The 22,626-nt window shown below is 38.8% G+C and overlaps 1 protein-coding gene across 1 annotated transcript; it reads left to right on the top strand.

Annotated features, from left to right (window-relative positions):
- The first annotated feature begins 4,718 nt into the window (after window positions 1-4,718).
- Window positions 4,719-13,819, top strand: LOC124262306. Its single transcript, XM_046696793.1, has 4 exons — window positions 4,719-5,048; window positions 9,505-9,556; window positions 11,388-11,790; window positions 12,276-13,819. Exons 1-3 carry the CDS (start codon window positions 4,810-4,812, stop codon window positions 11,775-11,777), a joined length of 681 nt encoding a protein of 226 aa, XP_046552749.1. The 5' UTR covers window positions 4,719-4,809; the 3' UTR covers window positions 11,778-11,790; window positions 12,276-13,819.
- The last annotated feature ends 8,807 nt before the right edge of the window (window positions 13,820-22,626 follow it).

Below are 22,626 nucleotides of genomic sequence, written 5' to 3'. Positions count from 1 at the left end.
CATGCTTGTCGTAAGAGGCGACTAACGGGATCGGGTGGTCAGGCTCGCTGACTTGGTTGACACATGTCATCGTATCCCAATTATGTAAATCGATGCTCATGCTTTTGATCACTGGATTGTCTGGTCCAGTCTCGATTATTTACAGACCGCCGCCATATAGCTATACCTATAGAATATTGTTGAGTGCGCCGTAAAACTAAACTCACTCACTCGAGTATCAGTGGCCAATTAAATAGTATTCTTGCTGTAATTCCTTTTTACAAAATCCCCAAGCTGAAGCAAGCAGTGAAAAGAATATACTGTCTGTGATCACGATCACTGATCACATCGGAGCATCCACTCAGCGTATATCCTCAAGCATCTCACCAGGATATATGTGTACGATGAGTCCGGTTGATACTGAAACCAACCAGTCACCTTCTTTTCCGTGATCTAATATGTAAGGCCTACTCTTTGACCAAAACATACGTGTCAGAAAAAGTGTCTGTACACCACCGCCCCTCAATCCATATCTCCCTGCCATACCCTCCTCCTCCCTATCTTCCCATGATATAATTTATTTATTTTTTTTATAAATCTTATTTTTCATGAAACCAAAGTCTTCCATCATATACGGCGGTCATTACATGATGACATATACAAATACATGAAGATAATCAGATATCTAACATACCAGGATGTAACATAGTTAGACCAGTGAAATATCAGCCTGTATAGGGTGTTGTATGTGGTGCCACACCCAACATATCATGTTTTATATAGCGCAACATGCAGCATACAGTGTTGTATATAGCGTCACATGAGACACAGCATATTGTATATGGGGTCACATCCAACATATGCTGTATATTGCGCAACATCCAACATAAGTTGTATAAAGTGTCATAATCCGAAATATCGTATTGTATATAACATATCAAACGACCTATCATGTTGTATATAGCACCATATCCGACATATCATAGGGCCACATCTGATATTTCCATATCATAAAGTATATAGGCTTTATAGCATTACATGATATAAATTGGTTTAAGCCCCTAGTCATATAGATGACATGTATATCAAAGATAAGTAAGTAAGTTCATACTATCCAATTATAGTTAATATTCATATTTACTTCATACTACACACAAAACTATATTCACTCGATTTCCTAAAACGAAAAATTATCACTCTAAACACGTAACAGTCAAATGACACAGAGATTATTAATCGAGTGTGTTTCCGTGCATTGACGTAATTTGCATAGTTATCAGATTTGGATACCTATCAGATGGCTTTATTGCACCGATAACACTATCCATTAGATGATAATTGAATTTATTTACAGGTAACCATTAATTACAGATGACATAATGACATAATACATTTATTATATATTCATGGAAACGAATAAGGGAACACATGAAAGTACAAGTGTTCCTTTATTCTTTTTAAGGTTTCTTCACAAGCTTTGTATTGCACTGTGGGTGAAAGTCTGGAAATACATAAAGGACACTTGTACTTTCAGGTGTTCCCTTATTCGTTTCTATGAGTATAACATAACATCATCCTTAAACGGTTACAGCAATGTGATGATGCAAAATCTAAGACCGGACTTAATAGAAAGGAGAGCACTTTGTAGGGAATCGACATTTTAACCTGGAATCTTGAAAATTCATATTGCTATTATTATAAATGCTATAGGACGTGATTGTTCATAACAGTTAATAGTTACTAATTGTGCACAGGTTAAGCAAAAATATGAAAGCACGAGTAGAGGAATAACGTTATGACTTTGTACTGCGAACCCTAGCCCCTTTCATTTACAGCATATCCAGGGTCGGTGGGGTAGCCTAGTGGTTAAAGCGATCGCTCGTCACGCCGAAGACCTGGGTTCGATTCCCCACATGGGTACAATGTGTGAAGCCCATTTCTGGTGTCCCCCCGCCGTGGTATTGCTGGAATATTGCTCAAAGCGGCCTAAAACCATACTCACTATCTTTCAGTATTTCCGTGTAATTTTAAAATTATGGACGATATTGACTTTCATTTTGAAAGGATGTATATCATTGTTGAGTATAATTTCGAATGCGATTTTCCCCATGGTATTGTCAGTGAACAAATGTCAACATAAAAATTGTCTCTGTCCATGTCCATGATTGCAAAGAGACATAGTTAAAACGAAACAAACTTTCAGGTGATATATTATGATTTTATGAGGGCTTCCTTCTCTGACCGCGGTCCATGTGCATGGCATTAGATGGTAACGTAACGGCCACTAGTGAAAGTTCCCACTCTGTGATAACTCCATATCTGGGATGTCTGCACAGTCCTAACGGGAAGAAACACCCCGTTGTCTTGACTATTGTAAGAGATCCACGACAGGCATGGAGACTTCAGGGTTACCTTATACAAAGGCTCAACTGAGGGTTACACACTAACTGACTGACTGAGTTTGGTTTTACGCCGCTTTTAGCAATATTCCAGCAACATCACGGCGGGGGACACCAGAAATGGGCTTCACACATTGTACCCATGGGGGGATTCGAACCCGGGTCTTCGGCGTGACGAGCCAACGCTTTAACCATTAGGCTACCCCACAGCCCCTACACACTAACATGGGGGGTTATACCATACACAAAGGCTGACTTGCCGGTAACATCGTATACAAGGGGCTCACTTCACGGTAACCTCAGGTGCAAGGTTGCTTGGTTGGTTGTTGTTTAACGCAACACTTAGCAGTATTCCAGCTGCCCGATGCAAGGGCATCCCAATGACATATATATTTCACACAGAAGCTTTGAGCACCTCTTTGCAATATACACGAGCGCCATTGTCAGTAGTGCAGAAAGCTTTCATAAAATCTAAAATCGAGTTTTTCAGCCAATACCTAAATGTTTAGATTCAAAATAAATTCAACCTATAACCATAGAATTAAACAAATAAATGAATTTAATTTATGCAAATATTTTGTGTCAGTATTTCTTTAACTTATATTTACAATATTTCTCGCTCGACGTAACTGCTAACAACGGAGGGTAAGATCTTAGGTTGGTGGATGTTGTTCTAAAATCGTCCCGACACAGCCTGTCACACATAGGCACCAAATTCTCTAAAGCGTTCGTATAATCCTCAATGCGTTTGAAATGCTATCATAGTGTTTAAAGGCAAGTGAGTTGAGCTGTACGACGCTTTTAGCAATATCCCAGCAACATCATGTCGGGGACACCAGAAATGGGCTTCACACATTGAACCCATGTGGGGAATCGAACCCGGGTCTTCAGCGTGACGAGCGAACGCTTTAACCACTAGGCTACCCCACCGACACCAAACGCTGAGGCAGCTCCTACAGTGTCGTCTTTAACGAACGTGTCAGTCACTGGGGTTGACTGTTTTTTACAATGACTGACTTAGTCAATAAAAGGTTTGAACACCCAACATGTTACGGTGATCCGATGCACGTGATGCGGGGGGTTGGGGTTGGGGTGTATAAAGAGATATCATAATCAAGTTGCCAAACATCATATGGTATTGTTTCTTAAATAATATAACGTGGTATCTATCTCTGTGCCAATATTGAATATTATATATGTAACCGAAATTATATAAAAACCTTGAAGAGATGTACAGACAAGAATGGACAAATATATTTACATCTGGCATTAGATGTAACTGGGAAATTTTAAGATAAGCCTTAAGGCAGGGAACTATTTAGTAGATTCGACCTTGTGTACATTACTTACCGACTTCGCTCGTGTTTCAGATGGATGTACAAGGCTAAATACCGGGAGACATACAAAAGTTGTAAAATCTGGAAGACCATGTATATTTTGCAAGTTAAACAATATCGTACCATTTCACCCTTATATGTCCATACGAAAGCAAAACATACCAAATAAACATATATTTAAACCTTCAGTTCAAAATGTTATTTGCCATTTTGCAACCACAAATAGTCAAGATTTAATAAATGTTGTGTTATGTTTGAAATACATGTATGCCTTAAAGAGCAGAACTAAACCGAATTGAAACAATGAAATGTGAATCTATTATTACAATCTTCTTGTACTCTGTTGTATGCGTTTCACGTGTATGGGCCTTTCTTGCAAAAACATTTGATTCAATACAAAAAATGAAAAATGTCCTTGACAAATCAAAACAAACAAAACGTACAGTGTAAACTATTATTTTGCCTTGTTTGAATGTGAGTGAGTGGGTTTGGTTTTACGCCGCTTTCAGCAATATTCCAGCAATATCACGGCGGGGGGACACCAGAAATGGGCTTAACACATTGTACCCACGTGGGGAATCGAACCCGGGTGTTCGGCGTGACGAGCGAACGCCTTAACCATTAGGCTACCCACCGCCCTGTTTGAATGTGAACCTGAAAGAGTGTATATAACCTCCGTCACACAATACTCCGATACAATATCGCGTTTTGTACGCTGGTAGTAGAAGGAATTCGTAGGATCTGGATGGTGAGTTCGAGACAACAGGGAATTCGGAATATCCACGTTCGACATAACGAATTTCGACTTTATGTGATTGTAAGCAGCGAATCGAAGCTACAAAAAATACAGCAACTACATAATGAGACTTCGTGTTACGTCTCTCAGTTAACCTCTGTCACACAATACCCCGATACAATATCGCGTGTTGTACTCTAGTCGCTTTTATCAAAGGCAATCCAATTAAAAACGTATCCATTGATTGTAACGAACCAAGCGGCCTGTAGTTAAGCACATGTTTAATATTTCATGCCATGCGGTCGACTTTATCAGCTCACTGTAAACTGATAATCCTTCTCAGAGATTAACCGGGGCAATGTCACGTGACGAGTATACCTCCCTGTCGATTAGAACCGAGGATTACTGCAATAGGCATAACCTTCGCGAGGGTCACAAAGCGGATTTAAACCCAGCCTTGGATACAGGTAGAGGCCGGAGTGTCAGACATACAGACATACGGACAGACAGAGCCACAGTGGACGGACTGAGACGGTTGGCGAAGATGGAGACGATAGTGCAGAACGCGGACCCCACGCAGAAAGAGAAGATTGTTGAGTAAGTCTATGATCCTATCTCATAACGCACTGTTGGCGGGTTTTGTTGCCTCGTGGATCGGTGGTGTATAAGTGTCGAGTCAGCAGTTGGTGTTTTTAAATGACTCATATATGGACAGGAATAGGATGTGTTTTGTTGGTGAGTGAATGAGATCAATCATCTTACTGTGTTGTCATAGCGTTCGATATTGGGATAGAACTGGTATATTTCTGAGCTTCGTGATTACAACTTACATTGCAAAATGTACTCGGGCGGATCCAGGAGTTTGGAGAATAGAGTTTGTGTGTGTGTGTGTGTGTGTGTGTGTGTGCGCACGTGTGTGCGTGCGTGCGTGCGTGTGGTGGGTGGGTGGGCGTATCCTCTCTTGATCCGCCCCTGGCACTGTTGGTGAGATGGTGGGGTGTAGGGTGTCAGGGTTATAAGGACAGCTGATGTACTGTTGGTGAGATGGTGGGGTGTAGGTACAGCTGATGTACTGTTGGTGAGATGGTGGGGTGTAGGTACAGCTGATGTACTGTTGGTGAGATGGTGGGGTGTAGGTACAGCTGATGTACTGTTGGTGAGATGGTGGGGTGTAGGTACAGCTCTATGTACTGTTGGTGAGATGGTGGGGTGTAGGTACAGCTCTATGTACTGTTGGTGAGATGGTGGGGTGTAGGTACAGCTCTATGTACTGTTGGTGAGATGGTGGGGTGTAGGTACAGCTGATGTACTGTTGGTGAGATGGTGGGGTGTAGGTACAGCTGATGTACTGTGGTGAGATGGTGGGGTGTAGGTACAGCTCTATGTACTGTGGTGAGATGGTGGGGTGTAGGTACAGCTCTATGTACTGTGGTGAGATGGTGGGGTGTAGGTACAGCTCTATGTACTGTGGTGAGATGGCGGGGTGTAGGTACAGCTGATGAACTGTTGGTGAGATGGTGGGGTGTAGGTACAGCTCTATGTACTGTGGTGAGATGGCGGGGTGTAGGTACAGCTGATGAACTGTTGGTGAGATGGTGGGGTGTGGTGACAGCTCTATGTACTGTGGTGAGATGATGGTTGGTGAGATGGTGGGGTGTAGGTACAGCTCTATGTACTGTTGGTGAGATGGTGGGGTGTAGGTACAGCTGATTTCCTGTTGGTGACATGGCGGGGTGTAGGTACAGATGATGTACTGTTGGTGAGATGGCGGGGTGTAGGTACAGCTCTATGTACTGTGGTGACATGGCGGGGTGTAGGTACAGCTCTATGTACTGTGGTGAGATGGTGGGGTGTAGGTACAACTGATGTACTGCTGGTGAGATGGCGGGGTGTAGGTACAGCTCTATGTACTGTGGTGAGATGGTGGGGTGTAGGTACAGCTGATGTACTGTTGGTGAGATGGTGGGGTGTAGGTACAGCTGATGAACTGTTGGTGAGATGGCGGGGTGTAGGTACAACTCTATGTACTGTGGTGAGATGGCAGGGTGTAGGTACAGCTCTATGTACTGTGGTGAGATGGCAGGGTGTAGGTACAGCTAGGTGCCAGGTTGATAAGGATAGCTGATTTATTGAGGGCGAAATGGCCTGATGGTCAGACAGATGGGGCTTGGACGTTGGGCGTTGGACTTTGGTACAACTGGACCTCAAAATATTACATAACTAATAAGAATTTAGAAACAACAGATTTCGGGGATGTAAATGTAAGGTCAACATTCGCAACCAGGGCATTTTGTATCATACTCAGCAATCTATATATCGATTAGGTTGTTTCCATAGCAGGAGCCTTGTTCCCTTGCTCGAAGACGGGCGTAGACAAGCAGGAAACACAGCACCGTGAGCACAGACTGGCAAACGTTCACCAGCTCAGATAATGTTAAGACAAACATTGACATTGTCTCTTTTACATAATGGCATTGCTTAGACTCGTATTTACCTGAGTAAATATGCGTGAATTCAACATACTGCAGTTAACTACATGTGTAACGAACAAGCATATAACGAAGTGACGGATAAAACGAACTTGGTTTTGTATATACTGCTGTATATTTTAGCCGAAATGCTTATAATAACTGACGGATAAAACGATCATGGTTTTGTATATACTGCTGTATATTTTAGTCGAAATATTTATAACGAACTGACGGATAAGACGAACTTGGTTTTGTATATACTGATGTATATTTTAGTCGAAATGCTTATAACGAACTGACGGATAAGACGAACTTGGTTTTGTATATACTGATGTATATTTTAGTCGAAATGCTTATAACGAACTGACGGATAAGACGAACTTGGTTTTGTATATACTGATGTATATTTTAGTCGAAATATTTATAACGAACTGACGGATAAAACGAACTTGGTTTTGTATATACTGATGTATATTTTAGTCGAAATGCTTATAACGAACTGACGGATAAGACGAATTTGGTTTTGTATATACTGATGTATATTTTAGTCGAAATGCTTATAACGAACTGACGGATAAGACGAACTTGGTTTTGTATATACTGATGTATATTTTAGTCGAAATATTTATAACGAACTGACGGATAAAACGAACCTGGTTTTGTATATACTGATGTATATTTTAGTCGAAATATTTATAACGAACTGACGGATAAGACGAATTTGGTTTTGTATATACTGATGTATATTTTAGTCGAAATGCTTATAACGAACTGACGGATAAGACGAATTTGGTTTTGTATATACTGATGTATATTTTAGTCGAAATGCTTATAACGAACTGACGGATAAGACGAACTTGGTTTTGTATATACTGATGTATATTTTAGTCGAAATATTTATAACGAACTGACGGATAAGACGAACTTGGTTTTGTATATACTGATGTATATTTTAGTCGAAATGCTTATAACGAACTGACGGATAAGACGAATTTGGTTTTGTATATACTGATGTATATTTTAGTCGAAATGCTTATAACGAACTGACGGATAAGACGAACTTGGTTTTGTATATACTGATGTATATTTTAGTCGAAATATTTATAACGAACTGACGGATAAAACGAACCTGGTTTTGTATATACTGATGTATATTTTAGTCGAAATATTTATAACGAACTGACGGATAAGACGAACTTGGTTTTGTATATACTGATGTATATTTTAGTCGAAATGCTTATTACGAAGTGACGGATAAAACGAATTTGGTTATATATATATTGATGTATATTTTAGTTGAAATGCTTATAACGAACTACCGAACAAATGTTATAACGCACCTGTGGCCCCATTGAGTTCATAATGACCGTACTTTATTGTAACTGTTTGTACCTTTAAAGAAGGTTTTTGTTTTATAAATCCACCGAATGATATTATGTGTACTACAGTGTCGACCTAATTGCACATTTGTCCCAACAGTTGAGTGAGTGGATGGGTGAGTGAGTGAGTGGACGAGTGTGGTTTTTACGCCGCTTTTAGCAATATTCCAGGAATATCATCAGAAATTGGCTTCACACATTGTACCCATGTGGGGAATCGAACCCGGGTCGTCGGCGTCGGCAAACGCTTCAACTACAAGGCTACCCTATTGCCATTTGTCCATGTATACTGAATGTCGACGTGACATTATCACCCCATTCATTTAGGGTGATGCTTAAGTGATGTGTTTGTCGGCCTCTGTGATGTAGTGGGTAATTGTACCGCTTCGTGTCTGCTGATGTCTGGATACGGGGACAGTTGATATATCCAGTATGTAATACATGTTGTAGTCGACGAAATAAAACTGATTTTCTCAGTGTATGTCATTGTATTCCACATTGGTAAGTGTGTGTGTTCTCGATGATACGTGGGGCGATGGGGTAGCCTAATGGTTAAAGCGTTGGCTCGTCACGCCGAAAACCCGGGTTCGAATCCCTACATGGGCACAATGTGTGAAGCCCATTTCTGGTGTCCCCCGCCGTGATGTTGCTGGAATATTGCTAACAGCGGCGTAAAACCAAACTCAGTCAGTCAGTCAGCCGATGATACGTTGGTGGTGTCGAGACTATTAATATCATTTATAGCTGTAATTTTGGAGATATTAACAGAAAACCACTCACGCGCTCACGCACGCACACACTCACATCTTCATCCCCTTCATCCAAGCATCGTATGAGCAGACACTTGTGCTTTACATTCAGATGCCTGCTCATAATATACCCCAGAAATAGGCCTCACACGGGAATCGAACCCAAACCTGGTTAACGCTGTAACCGCTTGGCTACCTCGTCAGTGAATCTTTATTCACACAAAGTTACCGCCAATGGCAGTACATGAGTTACATAAAACACCATAATATTTACAACAAGATGACAATCGTCAACCGATCTCGTCTCGGATATTGTATGAAAGAAACATGTTGATATGAAACACTGTCTGGCTGGATGCCAAACAATGCATAGCAGTGCAGGCTGCACCATCAATTATTCATGCCTGGAGTATTTGTGAAATCATGACATGTCTTGTTTGTTTCTCTGTTGCAGGTCAGTTCGGCCTGTTATACATGACTTCAACCACCAAGACAGTATGTTTGCTGTGAGTTTACGGTCTAATAATTTCACAACAGGATGGGATTCTAAAGGGGGACGCTATCGTCATGTCGTGCACTTTAACGTCTTTTTAGTTCAGTTATAGATGAGACGACAATATGCTGCCATGCAAAATGTCGCGTTGTTGCATTGTCACGGTTGAAGAGGTAAACAGCAAACTCATTGTTATAAAGGCGGCTATGCACCAACGTGACTATTGTCAAAATAGTAACTTGCTCGGTAAGGTAAGAGCGACAAGGTTATTACGTCCCTTTCTGGCTTGTGTGTTGTTAACGTCGCTGGTGACTAAGGGTGGGTATTGCAGAGAATTTTCATATTGCGATATATTGCGATGCAAAAGCGTATATTGCGATATGTATTGCAATATATTGCAAAAAGGGTTTTTTCAACAAAAAACTACGTATAATCGAGTTAATGCTTGATTTATAAAGCAACAAAAACACAACAAAATCACTTTGCTTGATTAAGATTTAATAAAAACTTGTAATCATGACAAAAAACAAATGTAAATAATATTTGGCACAAATAAAAAAAGAAAAGGAACAACTTAAAAAACGGAAATATCCGAAGATTTCCTAGTGTTACGAAGTTTTCCGAATACATGTCTAAATACCGGTTTTCATATCGTTTTCATGTCTGAACCTGTAAATACCGGTAAACCGGTTATATTGCGCAGCACTACTGATGACCCTGTTGTAGTTATATCACCGTCATCTGTAAATAATTGAGTCTGCACCAGACAATCCAGTGATTGACATCATGGTCAACGATCTACACAACTGGCATCAAACGTGGTTGCGAATCTGACCTGTCCATGCCATTTGCTGAAGTTCTAATCTGGATGGGGTTAGAGAGTTCCTTTTCTGTTCTCCAGCACTTCATCGGGCATCACACACTAAGCCTATTAAGGTTTCGAGAAATATTATTAAGAATTGACTACGTCTTACACTCATCGTGATACAACGGGATTTAGAGACTTAATAAAGTGAGAATGGTTTTACGCCGCTTTTAGCAATATCAGGACGGGGGACATCAGAAATGGGCTCCACACATTGTACCCATGTGGGGAATCGAACCCGGGTATTCGGCGTGACGAGCGAACGCTTTAACCACTAGGCTACCCCACCGCCCGATATCTTTATAGTAAGAGGGCCAAACAGTAGGTCGAAAGGTCCAGCAACATTGCGATGGTGATTACTATTATTGTTATTAATATTGTTATATAACAATAACGAACTTCACATGACCACAATAACTTTTGTCTTTGAGCAAATATATCGTTCATCATACAGATCTGTAAGTGTAAGGCGAGGTACCTTTCACGATTTAAAAAGATCATTGTCCTTTAGTGACCATATCTTTTCAACACAATGGAAACTAAAGGAGTCATTTATTGCCCGTGAAACACCACAACGATCTATCGTATCAAGCTGTATAAAGTAATCTCAAAGTATGAAGGTGACTCCAAATGTATTGATATATTTGACCTACTGTCAGTCTTACTGACTTTGCGACTGATTAAAGGTTATTTTTGAGCCTGTATATAACGCTTGCGTTACGTACCTACTGTTGCAGCATCTCTGTGGAATCTTCAGTTTTCAGTTGTCATAATGAGTCAACCTCACCGCCTTCTTTGCAAATGTTAAATGAGGGGTTCGGTTGTGGGTAAAGGTTTCGCTCTCCACGATGAAGCCCTGGGTTCGAATCCCCACACGGGAAAAATATGTGATTTTTGCTATATTGCTAAAGGCGGCGTAAAACTCTATTCACTGTCTGTAAACATTACATGTAACTTCATAATCATACCATTATTTCAGAACTCCTTTCCGGCGAAATCCCACTTCATTGTACACCCCGAATGGATCTCGGAGGGTGTGAATCCTCCAGCCTCCAAGCCTCTGGATCGATCACCATGGTCATGGGAACAGCCTCGGTATAGGCAGAATGTACAGTACCCCACGACGTATGAAACCCCTGTCTATAACGAGGGGTCTAAGGCCCAGAACCACCCCGGGGTCACTGACGGCTACGGGGTGGGGTTCATGGGGGTGGAGGCGCTACCATCATATCCTCAGTTGACCGAACTGCAAAACGTCAAGCCCGAGTGTTTCAGAGCAAGCGGGGAAGAGACGACCGCCTTGACGCCGTACCAGCATCAGACCACGATGGAGGAGAGGGAGCGGTTGCAATGGCATCTGCATTACTGAGACGACATTACTCCTAGATTACTGTGGCATTTGCATTACTGAGACGACATTTACTCCTAGATTACTGTGGCAACTGCATTACTGAGACGGAACTACTAGATTTCTGTGGCATCTGCATTACTGAGACAAATTACTCCTAGATTACTGTGGCATCTGCATTACGGAGACAAATTCCTCCTAGATTACCGTGGCATCTCTGCATTGCAAGAAAAATTACTCCATTACTGTGGAATCTGCATTACTGAAACGAAATTCCTCCTAGATTACCGTGGCATCTCTGCATTGCAAGAAAAATTACTCCATTACTGTGGCATCTGCATTACTGAGACTAATTACTCCTAGATTACCGTGGCATCTGCATTACTGAGAAACATTACTCCTTGATTACTGTTGAATCTGCATTACTGAGACGAAATTACTCCTTCATTACTGTGGCATCTGCACTACTGAGACGAAATCACATTAATTACTGGAATCGAAATTGAGACGAAATTATTCTTAGATCACAAAATTTATTGTGGACGCCATCACACGTAATTGCTTTTTGTGTATTTAACCACCACTCTAGTGGTTTGACAGTTTGATAAAATATAACTTGTGACTGGAAAAGTTTGTGTAAAAATAAATTGGTTCCATGAAGAGTGGCGCAAGAAGTGAATTTACAACCATATGCCCCCTCATGTTTGAAATGTAAAGTTATAAGGATTTATTGCTTTTTAAGATAAGACGCCAAAAATACCAATCATAAGTTCTGCATTATGAGATTTTATTTTTACCTTTATAGAATCTTTAATCACAATATATTTATAAACATGAAAACAAGTAGAAGTATTTCTGTATTCTTTGGTAGTTTTTGTTTTTGTTCAACGTAAGATATTTTCAATTGAAAGTTTAACATATTATATAATCAACTGACATATATATTTTCTTTTGTCCCCTTGTGTAAAATACATAGGATATTTGAGAACGTACATTAACATTCAGTCTCTAAAATGAACATATTTTACAGAAAAAAAAGTTTCTAAGTCATCTTCATAAAAAAAAAATATTAAAAAGGAGCCCAGGGACTTTCTTCCTTTTCAGAAACTGCGGTAATCCACATATTCTTGCATGGGCTGTATTGGGTATATTTGTTTAAGGGTCTGTATATCAGACTACCGAGAACGCTGAGGTCATAGTTGTTGTATATGTCCCATATTTGAAGCACACACTAAAACATGTTTTTGTAGAGCATGCGAAGAACACACGAACCATTTATCGAGGCCTCTTAAATACGATTTGTGCATCTATGTTCCTGTCAGGTGGGCAACGGTGTCTAATTTAGGGCAGATTACCTGTAGACGAGTCTCGGCCCTGCGATGTGTTCTTATTTGCCAGTGAACTTCCCACCTGTGTGCTGACTAATGTTTTATTGTGTTGTGATGGGGTTTTTTCATTGTCGAAGAGATACAGCAAGGTGCCGACTTGTGACAGACACATTTGTTTTTATTTATGATCGATCAAACCATTCTCCTGGGAGATCTAGAAGGATGAGCGACAATAAACATGAAGAAATGCTGAGAAAGTTCTGAGAAGGAACATTAAACGAGTAGAATGAAACTTAGTTCATTCGGACCTCATTATACCGGACACCCTGCCTCAACGATGTTACTGTTGTGTTCGTGTACATATTAACGAAGAGTCAAAACTCCATAGCTTCTGTACATGATAGTAAAGGGACATAACTCCATAGGGTCTAAATATTAATAAAGGTACCAGTCCTGTCGCAATGTGGATTGAACCCAGGACCTTCCGCTCTCCCGGCAAACCCTTTAGCCACTGGTGGCGGGTCACGGCTTTGTTTTCCTGATTCCTTCACTATAGTACCGTGTGGAATGACCAACTCTCTTTCTGTACAGTACTGTACTGGATCTAGTTGTAGGCGCATCGATTATAAAAAAAATGACGTCGAGTGCCCTGTTGCTCATATACGATCTCCATATTAGTATTTATTACCTTGCAGTATTGGATATATACCATTAAATAAAATACTCTCAGCTGTTTCCATTGACTTGCTTTATCTTATCCTGTCGATAATGACCGCGGATAACATGTGACCATTCTCATGCAAATGACACAGCACCAGCTGACAACAATCTCGGCAATACTTCGTTGTCAGTCAATAATTGCATTTTTTAGGTGAATTGGAAAATATCTGCTTCTGGGTATAAAAAACACGCGATTAAGTTAATGTTTTTCATTGAACAGGAGAGGGGTGGGTGAGTGAGTGAATAGAGGAGTTTTTAAGAGAGTATGTGAATACGGATGTCTGTGTGTGTTAAAATGGGATTGAGTGTTTGAGAAGGGGAGTCTTTATGCGAGTAAGGGTGTCTGTGAGTAAATTTATTAAATTAATAAGTCTGTATGTGAATAAGCAAGTCTGGAAATGAACATGGAGATAAGTGAATAGGTAGATAAATGAGTCTGCATGTAAATAAGGGAGTGAATAAGGTAGTCTAGACGAACATGTGAATAAGGGAATGAGTATGTTATTGTGACATAGGGAGTGTGCATGAGCGTATAAATAAGGGGGGTCTGTGAATAGAGGAATCTATATATATCTATGTGAATGAGGGAGTCTGTATGAAAGTGTGAATAAGGATGTCTATGTGAGTGAACAGTGAATGAGGTAGTCTGTGTGAATACAATTGCACAGATCGATGCTCATGCTGTTGATCACTGGATTGTCTGGTCCAAACTCGATTATTTACAGACCGCTGCCATATAGCTGGAATATTGCAGCTGAGATCGGTGTCAAACTAAACTCACTCACTCACTGTGTGAATAAAGATTGTCTGTGTTGAAATAGGGAATCTGAAGATGCAGGTGCACAAGAGTCTGAAGAAAACAGACTTATGAAACTGGACTTGAAGATCAAACATGCAATGTGTAGTCAGTGTAACAACAGGGTAGCTGGGTGTGTGCAATCTTTATCTTAATGTATAGTGGTGGTCCGATTAATTGAAATAATCGAAGATTGGTCGTAGTGACTAAACGACCAATCCATCATAATTTCTCATAATCGAACACAACCAATTTTGGAACACTTGTTTTCATTAACAATATTTTTCACATGGTTGAATTTGTCTGTTACATTTTGTAATAACTACAAGTTCTTTTAAAGTCATGATTGAATTTATCTTAAAGGCTCCAAGGAATTTATGTTCCTAACATACTAGTCATCCTTTAAAGATGTTAATTTTTGCCAAAAAGCCCCAAAAGAACTACATGCTTTTTTCCTTATTTTTAGTGCATTAACAAATTTTATAAGTGATGCTAACCAATTATTTTTGATGATTGATCGGTTGTAATGAACCAATCATCAATTATGAGATTTTAACCAATTCCCAACACTATGTAGCTAACACTCAAAATACTTCTTACATGATTGGGGTGATGGTGGTTGATGGTTGAAGCGTTTGTTCATCAAGCTGAAGACCTGGGTTCTATTCTCTACACTGGCGTAATGTGGGAATGACATTTCTAATTAGCCCTGCAATAACATCGCTGGAATATTGCTATTTGCTGCATAAAACCATATTCACTTCATCTTGGATTACTGAGTTTGGTCAAGCCAAAACTAAGACAAAAAGCCAATATCACTTTCAAAATATATTTTTATTTCTTTCATCAATGTTATTACAACATGGATCCATATGTTACATATATATTCTTCATTCAACTTGACATAAGGCAAAGGGTTGTAATACAAATGAAGTAACATTGCAGATATCTCCTTTCTTTCACATACAAAACAGTTTAACAGTCAAACGTAACACAGTGTCTTGGTTAGTTTCGGTTGTGATATACAACATCTCCCCGTCACCACTAATATACAAGGGCTGATGTGCAAGAATAAAACCATTTGACATCCCATGGGTGAAGCATAGGACCAACAAGTTATCATGTGGAGAAATGGGAGGAGGAGGAGGAGAAAGAGATTGGGAGGTCAGCAAAATTATGAGTCTCTACAAGAGAGTAATACAATGAATGCATACATTTGGGGCCGGGCTTATACACAATGTACAGGGACATGGAGGTCCTCCAAAACATGACAAGGGAGGTAATAACCCCATACCTCTAACAAAAGACTGGTCCTTCACTACCTTTTTGCTTTTGTTCTGTCACAGTCTGGCTGTATCATGGAACTCCTTGGCAGTGACTTAGTTTCATACTGGAAGTCTAATTTGAGAACATGGGAAGAATCTTATCCTTTCAAACAGTCATTATTGACAATATTAATTGAAAAGTAACTATTACTGAGTTCAAATATAAACAAACGACATACTATCACTCAAAGTGAACGCACATTGTCACAAAAAACAACAATATTTCAATATGATTACACTGTATTATTACAGTATAGGAAAACATATTTCCAAGATCCAGGGCTGAAACGAAACACAGATGTCACAAAATGATATGCATGGTAATCTTATGTTGATGATATGATGTGTATCACATTACAATATTGTGGAGAAATTTACAAAATGTGTTATACTCAAATTACAACAGTTGAAAACACAACCAGATTAGTTTTCATAATGAAATATTGATCTAAAATATTAATGTTACTTTGATGTCCACATGTTAACATGTTCACACTGAATAACCAGTTACAAAACAATATATGACAAAATGTTAACCCACACGATCAGTACATTATTGTTGACATCTGGTTTGCGGGACTCGCATACACAAGGCCATCACAGTGCTACAATGATCATAAGAACCACACACTGATATAGACCATCGTAAAGCTAAGATCGCTTTGTGCAAGTGGGCCCATATAATTAATTATCAAAACAGTTTATAACTATACAGGAGTTTAGCTTTACGCTGCTTTTAGCAATATTCCAGCCACATCATGGCAGGGGACACCAGAATGGGCTTCACACACTGAGCATCCGGCCCGTTTCAGAAAGCCTAAGCGTAAAATCTCATAAATTTTCTCCTAGCATTCGTACTTCCTATACTGTAACATTGACTTACGATAGTCATAGCACTACGGGAGCTTTGTGAAACGGGGCCCAGATACTCTCATATTACTTTGGTTTATGCTAAAATTGATAAACTATTGTAATGTGATAGAATTGAGTCATTTAACTTCTTTTAAATAGAAAATATGGAATTTTTTAAATGCAAGTTTCTGACACTTCAACATGCATTTATGGATTATTCTAATGAGATTAATATTATGGGACACTGGTGAATCGTTCCAGCCTTAATAGGTCTTGTTGAATAATATCATACTAAAACATACCAAAGCAAAGTGGCAAATGATCTTTCCAAAACAAACAACACAGAGCATGAAGCTGCACAATATATACAGCATTAAACATATAATGTTTTTGGCACCTTAAGGCTTGAGTTGCATTGCAAATTGGGAAAAAGCAAAGAGACAGATCCAAGATCTGGAAAAGATTCACAAAATGAGACATGTTCTCTATCTCAGATTCATGAGAGATGAACTATTAGTGTTACTGAAAAATAAATTACATGGATCTTTAAAAATCAGGTTTTACAATACAATCAAATGTAATACTACCACAGTTTGTTATGTAATGTTTAAACGCATAGTATTGTCTTGAGTGAGTGAGTGAGTGAGTGAGTGAGTGAGTATGGTTTGTACCCTGCTTTTAGCAATATTCCTGCCATATCATCAGAAATAACACATTGTCACCGATACTAACCCTGTGGGAATCAAACTCAGGTCTTCGGCAACGAGTGAACGCTTTAACCACTAGGCTACCCCACCACCCTCCATTTTTGTCTTGAGACCAATAGAAGTTCTTCACAACTAGGTAATCCATTATTATGGTGTCATGTTTAAAAAGTGGGTAATCAAACATCACTTCAACATAGAAGACTGGTCCATTGTAACACTTTACATCAACAAATGACCGCCTCCTTGGTGTAGTGGTTAGAGTGTCCGCCCGGAGAGACCGGAAGGTGGGGCGGTGGGGTAGCCTAGTGGTTAAAGCGCTTAGCCTCGCCGGTTCGAATCCCACATGGGTTCAATGAACCCACATGGTGTACAATGTGTGATTTTGCTGGAATATTGCTAAAAGCGGCGTAAAACCAAACTCAGTCAGTCAGTCTTCAATTATCAGGAAGTCAGGGATATATCTTGAGTCCTGTATTTGAGGGTCCCTTGGACTCATACTCTTACTTTACAGGGGTTATGGGCAACAAAATGGGGGTCCCAAACACTTAAATACTATTATCAATACTGTTATTGCATTGTGTATCATGATCATCACTTAAATTGTTACAGTAATCAAATTGCAAATGATACCATAACTCAGCTAGTAGCAAACTCAGTGATAACTTATTGTCACTTAATTGGAATTTTTACAAAAAGTATTTGGACTTTTTCTGCGCTTATAAATTTTGTTGCGTCCATTGTCAATTTTTATGTGTATAGGACGCAGAAATTCACGTCCCGTAAATCCCTGGGAAGTTACTGACTGATAACGGGAGTCTAGCAGTAAGTATATTACATATTTCTTTTCTCATCTACAGCAGAATGAAGGCCAATTTTGTAAGGAAGGTACTATGTCACACGATTAACAACAGTGGAATCAGGGAGATATGACGAACTGCAATGTGGACTGTTACCATGGTGACACACAAATGTATAGAATCTTCAGCGACAATGAAATCACACACCGCTACCACCACTTGTCTTCCGCCACTCAAACCATATACACTATACATATGACTATTGTCATCCAACCAAGGAAACCAAGCTATTGTCTTTAATAAAACAAACATTTCTACAGTATATCCAGCACCATTGTATAAATATGTCAATAAGAAGACATCACATACCTACTTCCAGGATTCATCAAGACCTGTTCAGATTCTGAAATCTGGCCCCATATCCAAATTCATGTCATAACCAAGACTAAACTTATGGCTTTGTACAGTAACCTGTTCACTGATAACTGGGCCAGGAAAGAAGAAGAGGTTAAATGCGGAATCATATTGCACAGAGTGCAATCTCAAATACAATGTCAAATACCTCTGAATTTCAGAAAAATGCCTCTGAATTCCAGCATGTTCAGAAAAAGTGTTTCAAACATTGAACATTTTAACACAATAACAATTAAGTTCGATTCCTAAATAAATCCTTGTAATTATTTAAGATACATAATTTAGGAAAAGTGAAGATGTTGATAATGAAAGTGACAAGTAATGAAATATATGTATCTCATTCCTTGTTCTAATGACTAAGCTTGAAATACATCTGAAAGTTGATGGGGTTGCTGATTGTTTCAATACTGGGACACAGACATATTCCTATATAAAATATGCCCTGAAGATATATTGCTATGAGCTAATATGTATCAAATATGGAAGAAACTGTGGATATATATACCTTTGCCATTTGTCTCATCCTCCTTTTATGACATATCTCTCAACCCAATACTACAAATTGAAATTTAAAGGCCTTCAAAGAATCTCCCACAGAAAGAAAGAACAATCCATTCCTTTTTAAGTACATGTAACTCACAAACATTGTCACAATTTAGTGACCTACCCTGCCCAGTTCTCCCACTGTTACTTCCTAAACACATAGAAACTTGTATGAAAAGGGAAATTTATTACTGACAGGGAAACATTCTCTAACTATTTTCTAAATTAATCCGTTCATACATTAAAATAATCCTACCCAACTAAACCATTTCCATTACACATTTTTTGCACATTTGAAAAAGACCATTTACTGATTTGATTCTGAAAGCTGAAAGTTGGTGGGTTAGAGTATATAAAGCAAACTTTGACCAGGTAGAAAATACCTGTCAGGTAAACAATGGTAAAGGAATTTTAGTGTAGTCATTTCTACATAGACAAATCGGAAAGCTTTCAAGCTTGTCAAATATACTGTGAAATATGAAAGGCACAAAAAAATGGCACGACTATTGCTATGCAGTTACATAACAAACAAACAAATTGCAAATAATTAAACTTCAATATGATAAGTAATAGTCTACTTTCGATAAACTATAAGTGATAAAAAAATAAAATCACTTCCCCAAAATTGTATTTCAGAATAAAATCATGTGATGCTACGAGACTGGCATTAATGACTAGAAAGGTGGATGGCATTACAAACATAACAACCTTTAAACAATAACTCTTTTAACAACCTTCAAATGTCTCTCACAATTTGTGCATTGTAACAATATTTTATTTAGATGAACAATAAGATTAAGTCAACTGACACTTCAGGAGAAGCAGATTTGGTGTTACCATAGCTGGTTATTTGAGATACCCAGAAATGGAAGAGTAAACTCACTCTCATTAAAATCTAATCTTCCAAACACTCTGATACGATACTACCTGCTGTTAGTGCTTAGGACACCTCTAAGGACTGCTGTGTCAGGTAAACACTAGAGTGAACTTTCACAGATGCATAGGTTTTTGAGCCAATCAAATATCAGCTTTCTAAAACAGTTCCTCTTTATTCAGAAATTGTGATTTCTCGGTTGTAAAATTTAAAAGCTTGAACCCTCATTGGCTGATTAGAAAATTCATCTGATGTGACCTTATTTATATAAACACCTTTATTGCATTTTTTTCGAGAGGTATCGTATTCGTATCAGTGTAAAAGGTCTGATTTTAAATGAGATACCTACTACTTAAGACACTGATAACTTCTTGAACAGTCTCTTCAAAATAGGTTGGGGAAACTAAACACCAGCTGATTCATTAACATAAGTATAGACAATCTGTTATGCCATGACAGATTAGGTGCAACAACATGGGGTGAGTGAGTTTAGTTTTACGCCACTCTCAGCAATATTTCAGCTGTATGGCGGTCAACAACATGGAAGAATCAGGTGGTTCTTAACTTCTTAGAATAGCATGTGTAGTATGGCACTCATCATTACGTATGCTGTGCTTCACCAGCCAGATTAATCTCTGGGCTTATTCATGTGATCAGGCCCTGATTTCTCTAAACAAACTTAAGTCTGAATTTCGAGTTTTACTCAAATTTGAAAAAAATGCATTTCCCATAATGAACTAAAATCGATATTAAACTCAAACATAGTAGACAATTTGAGTTTGGTGGATAGATTACTTAAGTTGTTTGGGTTTTTATTTAAAAAATGCAGTTGAGTTAAAAATTCAGCTGTTTCAAATTGTCCAACTCAGTTTGAAACTTGAGTAAAAACTTAAGTTTGTTTCGAGAAATCAGGGCCAGGCTTATGAGCAGTGATATAACATATTTGCTACTTACAATAATACAAAATCTCTTAAAAACTAAATATACTGCAGGTCAAAAGTTCAGCAACCATGATCTACACAATTAACTGCATGATTCGTGAAAGCAAAGTTTAGTGTTGCAGAGTTAGATATTTGGGTAATTAAAAACAAACTACAGCAGAATGGAAACAACTATAAACCTACTAAAACTCAAGAAGCATCCCCAAAAATATCTTGATTCCATAAACCAAGGTAACATACTTCTTGAATTTTGATAAGGGTAGGGAGTATTAAGGTGTGGTCTGAATGTAACTGACAGCTTGGATATGTTATCTTACTAATAGTATTTGATAGTATACTATGGAACAGAAATGTGCAGCTTATATTTTGGGTTTATTGAACATAAAGACACAGTAAAAGAAGTTCTTACGTCGCATTGAGTCACTCTATGAAATATCTCAGTATCTCTATCAAAATACTGAACAGTATATACCTATATTAATACTGCTGGAACAAGTTCGATGTAAAATCACAGATAACTCCAGCACTACATCAGACTAAAGGGAGGACATTATTCTACTTACACCCATAATTTGTTAAACATTAACACTGCGACTGCCTATCACGAGCATACACTTAGTATCAATTCTGGCTGAATTTGCGACTACGAGTTACTAATATCTCGTAGCCACATCAGTGGTATTCTAAAACAATTTCACATGTTGGCAAAATAGGCACAAGAAACAAACATAACAAAGAACGCCAGGAGACGATTGCTTCTTGTGCTGTTTTGCCAACATGTGAAACTTGTTTTAAAATACCAAATGGGGTCACATTGATACTAAGAGTATACTCGTGGTGGCAGTCAACATGTTAAGGACTACAGCTGTTTTCTACCACTGCTTGGTGGGAACATTGCAGTTTAACTATAACAACTATTCTAATTCTCTCGTTCAATACAAACCTAGGAAAACGATTACTTTTGTCCAACCGGCAGACAAATGTTCAAGACAGACCTTCAGAATTTCTCACCAAGAAAATGAAACGGTGGGTGAGTTAGGTTTAACACCACTTTCAACAGAATTCCAGTTATATCATGACGAGTCAGTTGGATGAGGGAGGAAAGCCAAAACAGATGCTAGTCTCAGCTGTTAACCCTTGGTTGAAACCTACAGGCACAGGTGTGGCGTGGACTAGCTTTGACAAATAAACAGGATCTATTTTTCACAATTGCGTATTTCTGTAGATCCACTCCCGCAACTGCTACACCCCAAATTAAATTTAAACTTGTGTGCGAATGTTTACTTTTGCTCAAGAACTCTGAGTACTTGCAGTCTTAAAAAATCTGCATGAAATCAGTTGGACTTTGTCATAACTAATGTTAAAAGTTAAAGTTACTGGGGTGCTGAGATTCAAATACGACCATAGACGACCTGAAAGACCACAGGTACACTCATTTACAAATACTGAGTCGGCAGTACTAACAGAAGAAGTCCAGTCTGATCGTAAGCAAACATCATAATATGATGTAGGCTCATGGAAACACACAACATTGATCTTTGAACACATTCAGTATGAATAACCTTATTTATAT

This window comes from Haliotis rubra, unplaced genomic scaffold (genome assembly GCF_003918875.1).
Source record: "Haliotis rubra isolate DU_JTF1 unplaced genomic scaffold, ASM391887v1 Scf83, whole genome shotgun sequence".
Lineage (NCBI taxonomy): Eukaryota > Metazoa > Mollusca > Gastropoda > Lepetellida > Haliotidae > Haliotis > Haliotis rubra.
The sequence above is the reverse complement of the archived record's forward strand: the minus strand, read 5'-3'. Positions and strand labels throughout refer to the sequence as shown.

What these genes read in the sequence shown, in the direction of transcription:
- LOC124262306 (XM_046696793.1), top strand. Translation starts at nt 4,810, where the DNA reads ATGTCACGTGACGAGTATACCTCCCTGTCGATTAGAACCGAGGATTAC. An exon ending in CAGAAAGAGAAGATTGTTGA is followed by an intron (nt 5,049 to 9,504) that starts GTAAGTCTATGA and finishes TCTCTGTTGCAG; the next exon opens with GTCAGTTCGGCCTGTTATAC. An exon ending in ACCAAGACAGTATGTTTGCT is followed by an intron (nt 9,557 to 11,387) that starts GTGAGTTTACGG and finishes CCATTATTTCAG; the next exon opens with AACTCCTTTCCGGCGAAATC.